The sequence below is a fragment of the Geospiza fortis genome, unplaced genomic scaffold (genome assembly GCF_000277835.1).
Source record: "Geospiza fortis unplaced genomic scaffold, GeoFor_1.0 scaffold353, whole genome shotgun sequence".
Classification (NCBI taxonomy): Eukaryota; Metazoa; Chordata; class Aves; order Passeriformes; family Thraupidae; genus Geospiza; species Geospiza fortis.
The window spans coordinates 1278738-1288018 of record NW_005054473.1 but is presented as its reverse complement, the minus strand read 5'-3'; the positions used below and the strand labels follow the sequence as shown (position 1 = coordinate 1288018).

The following is a 9281-nucleotide window of genomic DNA, read 5'->3' as shown; positions in this document are numbered from 1 at the left end:
TTTCCAGTTATGTTGTTCATTGATCTCCTTGAGCACAAAGCTATTACCAAACTTCACAAATCCTGAAGTTCTACTTATCTTGCCCCTTTTTCCCAGATTGCATGTTTACTCTTCCATTTAAAATCCTCAGGCTTTTTTGTAACAAAGATTTGCCTGGGTGTCTCCTGTGAAGGAAGTGGCTTTGCTGGAGTTGTGCAGGACACTGGCACTGGAGGTGATGTGGTGAGGCATGCTGCTGTTCATCCTGGGAATCCCTGATCAAAAGGTGGTCTTGGCCATGCTTCCTAACTGCCTGCAGGCAAGCTGAGGGCTGTTTATGCTTGAGCTGTAGTTTTTCTTGGGTCTCTTCAGCCCCAGAATACTGTTTTAGATGGTGTCTGGCCCAGCCTGAATGCTCCTGCTAACTAGGTTGTAGAACCTGCTAATTGGGTAAATACCTACCAGGGCCTTTGTCCTGTATTGCTCTCTGAGACCCTTTCCTCTGTAGCTTTGGACTTGCTTTGGACTTGAGCTTGTGTCTGCTCAAATTGCATGGAATCACTTAGAATTACTGCAGCAAGAGTTGATATGACAAAAAATGTTTATCCATTCTTTCCATTTCCCGATAGACTAATCTATATCTATTGAACAACTTCATGCACTTGGAAGCTCAGCCTGAATTTTCTTCCAGAGCATTAGTGCTTGTATACCAAGTGATGATTTTAGTGGTCAGGAGTGACCTGGGAGGAGCATTCAGAAACCGTCTCACCTGGACAACTAGTTGGTTTGCATCTGCTCCATTTTTCTCCCTTCGTTTGTTGTTGACTCACCAAACACTTTTTTCCTGGGTCTGTCATCAGTAGCTGGTGAACAGCATTGTAACTGATCTGCAAAGGGTTGTGTGGAGCTCCTGCAGTGATCTCACTGGCAGCTTGCTGAACGCAGAAGGCAGCTGCTTCCCTGGCCTGGAGGGTTATTTTCCTACCTGCAAGGCGATGCTGTAGTAGCTGATTTTAGCTGAATGAGACTCAGCTGGGTATTCAGTCTCTCTTTGCCTTGGATGCTTCTGTGCAGTTCACTTCAGCAGTGTAGGGTGGTTTTTTTCTTCCCAACTAATTTACAAATTACTTTGACACCACAGTAGCTAATATTCATAGAATCATGGAGCTGGCATTATTTGTTTTTGTACTATGTGAGTCATGAGAGGCTGAGTTTTGAGTTTTTTCTGTAAAGACAGAGTATCTTCTCCCCAAGTTTGGATAACTGCTCTATTGGAGAACCCGTTCTATCCCCCTTTCCTCAGATTGTGGAATCCCTTTTTGTGATGAAGGCATTTTTAGTGTCTATCTCCAGCCTTTCTTTACAAAATCACCCAGTGCTACTGTGACAAGTAGGTGAGACTTTGCTGTTAGGAAAGGGTGACTGACAGATTGCAGCTACAGTGATTGTTACTTCTGTTACTCTTGGGTACGGAAGCCCAATCCTAGTACCTCACACCAGAGAGAATGCTGAATTTGGTTTCTTTTTCTCCTGATGGTGGGTTGCCAGTTTTGAACAGATAAATAAAGTGCTTTAAGCTGTCCATAAACAGAGGAAGCCTGATCTCAGCCTGTTTCCAGTGTAACACAAAAGTCATAATTTTAACAGGCCTGTGTGTCTGTGGTATTGAACACAATTTCTTCCCTTCATGTTGTTACTTGTGGTCATCCAGGCTTTTAACCCTGGTCCATTTTCACAACAATTTGGTCCCAGTCCTTTTTTTTGTCCTCTTCCCTTTTTTGCTAGGTCCTTCAAAACAAATCCCAAACTCTGCACTGCTGAACAAATTTCTCACAGGCGATACAAAAATAAGAGGAATCGCCGAATAGGAGAATTTAAGTAAAATTGTTTTCTTGACTCTTGCCCTGCCTGGGTTCTTAATCTGTTTAACAGTACATAATTGATTTTATGCTGCAGCCTTATTCTCACAGAGAAATTAAATCTAATTACTATTTAGACTTCAGAGGCATTATTTATTGGAAGTCTTTAGCTCTTTTGTGAGCCTGAGTTGCAACTCACTCAAAGAAAAAGAAAAATTTCTGGGGAGGATGTACAGAATGTACATTGTAGTTTCCTTAAACTATCATTCTTTCAAGTATAATCTTGCATGTTATGTGATGGCCTTAAATGCTTCCAGATGGCACTGCCTTGGAGGTCTCCCATATATGTGCTTCAGTAAAATAAGATTAAAGACCTTCTAAAAGGGATATATCCAGTATAACCTGTAAGGGAAAAACCAGTTACATTTGAATGATCTGAAAAGAAATTAATTTTTGCACAGATTGCAGTTGTTTACAGGATGTAATTGAAGCTTTTCTGTTTGCTTTCAGCTATCATAAAGCAGTTCTCCTGAATTTTTGAAGGGTGCACTCATGACAGTAGATTTAGGCGAGTCCAGTTAGTCTAAACTGAGCCAGGTTTCACTTCTGGTGTGGTGTGTAATCTGGCAGACTTGGATGGGAGTGGTAATGCCCTGCACTGTTCCTGTTGTGCTTACAGCAAATGCAGCGCATACTTTGTGTTCCAGTGTAACCCCTGCAGAGTCCTGCAGCTCTGTGACTGCTTTTCTGGTGTTGGATCCCAGCTGTTGCACTCATAAAGCTGTTCCTGTCTTTCTGTGGTTACACTTGCTTTGGCAACTAAACTGAATAACTGAAATGCACCATTTCCATGCTGGCTCCCAGTGTCAAAGTAGCACTGGTAAGGTATTGCATCACTTCTAAAAACTCGAGAGTTAGTGACTGCCAGTGATGATGGCTTACCAGGGTGGTCCTGCTTCCATCCCAGAATGTGTGTTCCCAGCCATTTGGAGACCTTCAGTTATTCAGGGGCTGAATTCACAAAGCAGAGGAGTTGTTTGGAGCCTTTGCTCTGGACTTGGGGAGTTCGGAGCCATACTCTGTGCATCCGAGGTGTTCACTTATCCACAGTGGGTGACGACAAAAGGTTTAACTGACCTTTTGGGTCCCCCTGCTGGGGCAAGCTGCTATGTGCTTGATTTATTCCCCTGTAAACTCCCTCAGTGTAGTACAGCAGTGGAGCGGAAACTGTCACCATTTGTGTGGCCCCGTCCCCCATGTTCTTGCTGTGTTTGTGCCTCTGCCCTTCTGAGTGTTGATTTTGTCCAACTTGGCCTGTCACATGTTCTGTCTCTGTCATTGACTTCTGGGTTATCTAAATGAGATTTTCTCCTGGGATCTACTTTGTTTTTTTGCAAAGTCAATCTGTTTATTGCCTCTGTGAATTCAGCCTGCTCCTGAATGCTCTTTGTATCTGCTTGTTTTTCTCTAATCCTCTAACCTGGCTGCTGTTTTTTCTCCTCCCCTCTGTCTTGTAGAGAGGTCTGAAGAATGTGTTTGATGAGGCTATCCTAGCTGCCCTCGAGCCTCCGGAAACTCAGCCCAAAAGGAAGTGCTGTATATTCTAAACTTTCTTCTTCCCCTCTTGCTGCTGCTTCCTCTGTCCCACTACTGTAGAAACCTGGTTAAAAATGAATCAAACCATCTTGATTGAAAGCTGTTGTGCCTGCTTGCCATCTTAGAGCAACCTCTGTATTAGCTCTTGGACTGAAAACAGTACTTGAGATCTTTAGTAAAACATTGTGACTGTGGAACATGAACTGGACTCGCTTAACTCCCTGCTGCTTGGGTTGCCAGGTGTGGCTAGCTTTATAATTCAGGCTGTTGGGGGAAAGGATTTGGTTACATTGTTGTTTAAAGAACAACCAAAAAAATGAGAGATGATGTTTGATTTTCCTGAATCCAACTGGAAGAAACAATGGGTGTGTTTTCCATTTCTACTTGTGACTCTTAACTGTATTTGCATGACAAAAGTACCTGAACTGGTGATCTGCAAATGATGATGTAAAGTGAAGGGTTTTCTGGTTCTCCTGTGTGCAGTGAGATGTTTGCTGTTGCTTTGGCTGTCTGTGCTTTAGTGGAGTATCTGTCAGTCCTTGGGGGGAAGGAAATATTGATGTACTTGCTACTGCTTTATGAACTGTTAAAATTATTGCTTTCATTAACATGGTAGAGCTCTTCATTTCAATAATAGATCCTTAAAGCCTGTTACTGTAAGATGTAAAGCTGCTGCTTACTATCGTGCTTCTGATTTTTATTGTTTTAAGGAAAAAACATCGATTGTAGCTTGTCTTTAAATTTTGAAATTAAAAATTGCAGTTGTTTGTATAAATGACTGATGAAACCTTATTCAAGTTGCATTTCCTGGCTCCAGTTTAATCCTTAACAGAGTGTATGATACCCCTCTGTACTCCTCCCAGCTTGACTTCTCTGTTACCATGGCGGCTTTCTGGGCTCTGCCTGGCTGTTCTAACCCTGGGGTGTTTAGGGCTGGATGCCCGACTAGAGCACGTACTGGACAAGGTTATAATTGCATACTTACCTTGTGTCTCCTCCACTGACACATGGGGGTGTGTTGCCACAGGTGTTCTCCAGGTTAAGTTCTTCCATCTGAATGCAGCACTTTCTACTTTGTTATTAGCACGTGAAATATGAGTAGCCAGTTGGTCATAAAAGTTGCCTTAAGGAAAGTACTTTGGTGCACGTGTTTTGCTACTTGTGAAGCACACTGGTCTGTTCTCTGAGGATTAGTTTTCTTGTTCTGAAAATGAGATGCTCTGCTGAGAAGCTGCTGAGAGCAGTGGTACGGAGCTTCGCTGGGCAGGTAGGCTTTAGGGATGGCAAATCTCCATGTGTCCTTAGAGGGGTGTGGCTGCCACTTGGCTTTCTGGGGTTTTGTTTGTGTGCAAAATCAAAAATGAAACTGCCCCTTTCTCTCTTTGCCCCTTTTCAGAAAGGCCTAAAGAATGTATTTGACGAAGCGATATTGGCTGCCCTGGAGCCCCCGGAGCCGAAGAAGACTCGCAGGTGTGTGCTGCTATGAACGTCCCTCCACAGCCCCTTCTGCAAAGCTGGTGTTTGATGTCATACTAAAAGCAATGTTAAAATCAAACTAAAGATAAAATTTTAAAATTTGTTTTTGCAATAATGACAAATGCCCTGCACTCCCATCTCCCCCACACGATCCCTGTGTGAGATGAGAATGTTAGTGTTTATTCCCCAGTGCCCCCTCAATTCACTTAAACTAGTTAATTTTGAGTAATTATGTATTATCAGAAGACACTGATCATTACTAGTTTTTTTTTATTTTGTTTATTGTTTCTAATTTTTTTTTGTTTAACATCAAGGCATGCTCAATGACTTTTTCTATAACAGACTAATTTTAGGCTGTTTAACTGAAGTCTTGCCCCTTACACTGGTGCGGCAAGACTTGGTTCTGGTTTCTAGACCTTGCAGGGCTGTTCTGCAGCCAGCCAGCAGCCTGGGTATGAGGAGACTTTAGTCAGGAAAGCAAAATGTCCCAAGCTGGTGCTCCTCTAAGAAGGATTGTAGAAAATACATCTTCTCTGAAGTTGCCTTTTATCTTTTTGCCCTGGCTTTTTAACTGTGCAGGTAATAAATTTATACCCCATCCTCTAAGTTACGAAGCCTTAGGAACGAGAGAATGATTTTCTCTGGATGCACCATCAGACTTGAGACTAACTTGCTGGTCTCTTCCTTAATCTTTGCCATCACATTCTTTTGGCTCGTGCTGAAGAAATAACTGCCCCTTTGGAAGTACGCCTAGCTGGGTCAGTTGGCTTTTATTGAATCTACCTTCTGGCAATCCTTAATTATTAGAGAAATGCTTACAATGACCAGCACATACATGGCTGCTTGGATACCCTAAAGGGACCTGGGATGTGCTACAATGGGTTTTGGAGCAGGCTCTGATGGTGCATCTCTTGCTGGATGGCTTGGCATCCTTCGGGGAGAGGTGGAAAGATAGACCTGTGTCAGTTGAAAAGAAGTGCAGGGAGGGGCTTCTGGTGTTTGGTGTGACACCATATTGGGACCAGTTGAGGGAACCCCTTTTTCTGCATTTTGCTCATGAGTAACCTTGAACCTGTAAGAGGGGCTCCAACCCCTGAGGATCATGTGCAGTGTCTCTACATAGACCATCTGGAGTATCATAAGGATTTTACCAAAAATATATTTTGGTTTGCAAATTCAAAAAAATTTAAGACTTAGGGAATCTTCTCCATCTTCCACAATTTAAATTTCTTGTAGACTCATTAGTGTTGAACCAATGCTTTTTCATGTCTAAGTTCTTTGTATATGCATTCTTTTCAGATGTATTAAAGTATCTTCACAAGCCTGCCTGAGGGTAGTTATTTCCTTTGCCTTTCTTCTGAGTGTGGAGGACTTGTAAATATGGCTTTTATCCCTTGTGAGCCCCCCTTTCCTCCTTGTGAGCTAGCCTTTCCTTAATGTTTAATCCTTGTCAGTCTGCGTCTGGCCTCAGTTCTGTCAAAATCGCTCTAATTTTTAATGCAGCATCTTTCCTGTCAGACCCCATAAAGAAGAGGGTTCAGTAGTTCTTAAACAAAGAAATACTCGGTGTGCATGCTCCCAGATAGTAAAAGCTGGCTTTTGGGGCTTATTGGGTTCCTGAATCTCTTCTGTCAAGAAATTTCCTGTTGTTCCCTGCTCATGGGCGGATAGCAGAAAGCCTAAAGGGACAAATGATGTCATACCTATCCCAAAACTGCACACACTTCATCACACCTTTTTGTTCATGCTTGAGAAGAATAGCGAAGTCTTAACACTGTTGATAATAACTTGTATTTATTATTAAATCACACTAGAAAGAACCTCACTTTTCTTTTAAGAAGCTGATTTTTGAGTACTCTAATCCTGAATCTTAGTGTAAAATATGTGGTTTTTCATTTTTCATAGTGATATGTGCTGCTGTTCAACTTTGCAATTCAGTTTTAATTGTTGCCTTCTATGGGGAGATTTGGCTGGAACTCTGGGCTTCCTGGAGAAGGTTATGCTGGTATGTGTTGGTGGCTGTTCTTACAGCTTCTTCACCTTGTAACAGCTAATCCTAATTCCTATGTCTAAAGCCAGCAGCAAGACCAAGGGATTGCCTGCAGGAAACAGCCTTTGAAGTGGAGGGAGAACCCTTATGACTTCTTCAGGGTTACCCTGTCAAGCCTTTTCTGTCTTGGATATGTTCTTAAGTGGTCCCTCTGCATACATCTTCATGGCAGTGATCTGTGCCAGTCCTTTTGGCCAAGCAATAAAGTCTATTCTGTTGAATCAAGGCCACAAGGTTAAACTTGGCTCAGGAGGGAATCCAGGAAGTGCTAGATGGAAAAACATACTTTTCAAGGAGTGGTGCTGTTTCCTTCTTCCTAGTGTTCATTAGCTTTGCAGAAGTCTGATAGCTCCCTGGATCTGCTAGGATGTAGCTGTCCCAGGCCTATGACTGGTTAAACAAGCTCAAACAGCTCTCATGCTGTTTCACACTATGCCTGGTTTTTTTCTGGAGTGTGGTGGAGAGGTTTATCTGAGGCTAGGTGTGTGAGATGTGCTCTCTCTTGCCAGGTTCTCGAATGAGCTCTATGGTGACTGTCTTCCTTCCCATATGAAAGCATGAAAAGCTGTCAAAAGCAGGCAAATCCACCACTTGCTTCCCCTTCTGGAACTGCCGCTTTCAGCTAGTGGGTTTGAGAGCACAGGGCTTGGAGGCAGGTGGAAATATGTGGCACATTTTTCATCCTAGAATGGCAAACCAGTCTGTAGTGTGAGCTGGGATTTCCTCATGTTACTGACAGAGGATTTGCTTCTGCAGATATACTTGTGGCTAATGGCTCTTGTCCTCTCACCTGTGAGGGCTGCTGAGGTACCTGCAGCAGCTCATGCATACAAATAGGATGTGAGGTTTGGACTGGCTGCTTAATCAGCTGCCACATAAAATCCCAGAATCCCAAACTGGTTTGGGTTGGAAGGGACTTGAAAGCCCATCTCGTTCCACCCCCTCCCATGGGCAGGGACACATTCCACTAGACTTGGTAGCTCCAAATCCTGTACAGTTTGGCCCTACATGTGCTAATGGCGTCCTGTGTAAAGGGCCAAACATCTCTGATGGGAAGATGCCGGAGAATTGTATCAAGCTTAGGCTGAGGGTTACATGGAGGCTGAAGAGCAGCTTTGTGTTTTATTGGCTGGGACACTCCAATTTCTTATTAAATTTTTTGGGTTATTCGTATAAGTCTTTTACTAAACAGCCACTTCTTCCTGCACAAGGATTAAGTTTGTGATTTGAGGGTTTTGATTGGCTCTCATTGTGAGCTACTAGTTCCTAATATTAATCAGGTTCTTGCTTCTGTTGGCTACTCAAAACAAGTGGCGCTTGATTAGCTGGTTGTTGTCTCTGAAGCAGGAATCATCTCTTTTCTCTGTCTGGGCTGTGTTTTCCCACACATCCTTCACATCAGTTCCATCAGCTCCTGTACAGGGAGACAGTTACATTCATTGCATGGAAATTTGACATCTTGCACAATATTTTCTTGATGAACTAGTGGACCCTGTTTTTCAGGGTCAAGCTGATACCAAAAGGAGTGCAAGGTAGGAGAGCAAATCTGCTGTAGAGGGTTAGGAAGTAGGTGGGAGCACACCCAGAGTATGACCACTACACCTGTGTCAGGTAAATTCCTGTGTGCTGTGGTGACAAACAGCATGAATCAGTTTGTTTTCCCACTGTGCTGTTGTCAGTGGAGTTGACATATGGAAATCGAGGACTAAATACGGAAGTAGTTAATGTGGAGAAAAACCTTGCCTCTTGTAGGGGACATACTTGCACCTGAAATCCAAACCAAGACACTGGACTCCAAGGTTGATTACTGTTGGGAAGAGTGCTCCAGGGCAGCAGTTGCTTTCCTGAGCAGAAGATAATTTTAAGCATACCCTAAGCTTGGTCCCTCCCTTGCTGATTTAGATGGTATGTGGAAATTTTCCACTATTTATAAAGATGATTCAGCTAATCTTGCTGTTCCTGTACCTTTTGGTGCAGACATAGAGTCTGCATGGCTGCTGTAATGCTGACTGGTGCTAAGATTGTATTAAACTAGTGGCCATTTTTTCTCTCCAAGCTTTCCTGTGCTCTGCTATCATGTTGGAATCATGAGCCTTTTCTTGCTCTCCCTTGCCTGTTTCACTGTGGGGCAATGGGAAATCGTTATGCCATGGAAGAAATGGTACTGCTGAGCATCAGATGCAGTGAGGGTCATCTTTACTGAGGTGTTTGGGAGATCAGTGAGACAGGCTGAGCTCTGCAACTTTCCCAGAAGGCAACTTCTTTGGTCAGCTGTGTTCTTCACTCCTCTTCTCTCTCTCCTTCCCAGTAATGTGCTGGGC

General features: G+C 43.2%; 1 protein-coding gene across 2 annotated transcripts in view; it reads left to right on the top strand.

The window, feature by feature from the left end:
• Positions 1-6236, top strand: part of CDC42 (cell division cycle 42) — a 30362-nt gene extending 24126 nt beyond the window's left edge. Inside the window, exon 6 of one of the 2 annotated variants that reach the window (XM_031062913.1) lies at positions 4831-6236. In XM_031062913.1, coding sequence (XP_030918773.1) covers positions 4831-4920 — 90 coding nt within the window. In that variant the 3' untranslated portion in view covers positions 4921-6236. Of the gene's footprint in view, positions 1-3355; positions 4210-4830 lie in introns of those variants that run through there. The other variant, XM_031062914.1, reaches the window with a different exon arrangement.
• Positions 6237-9281: the final 3045 nt, after the last annotated feature.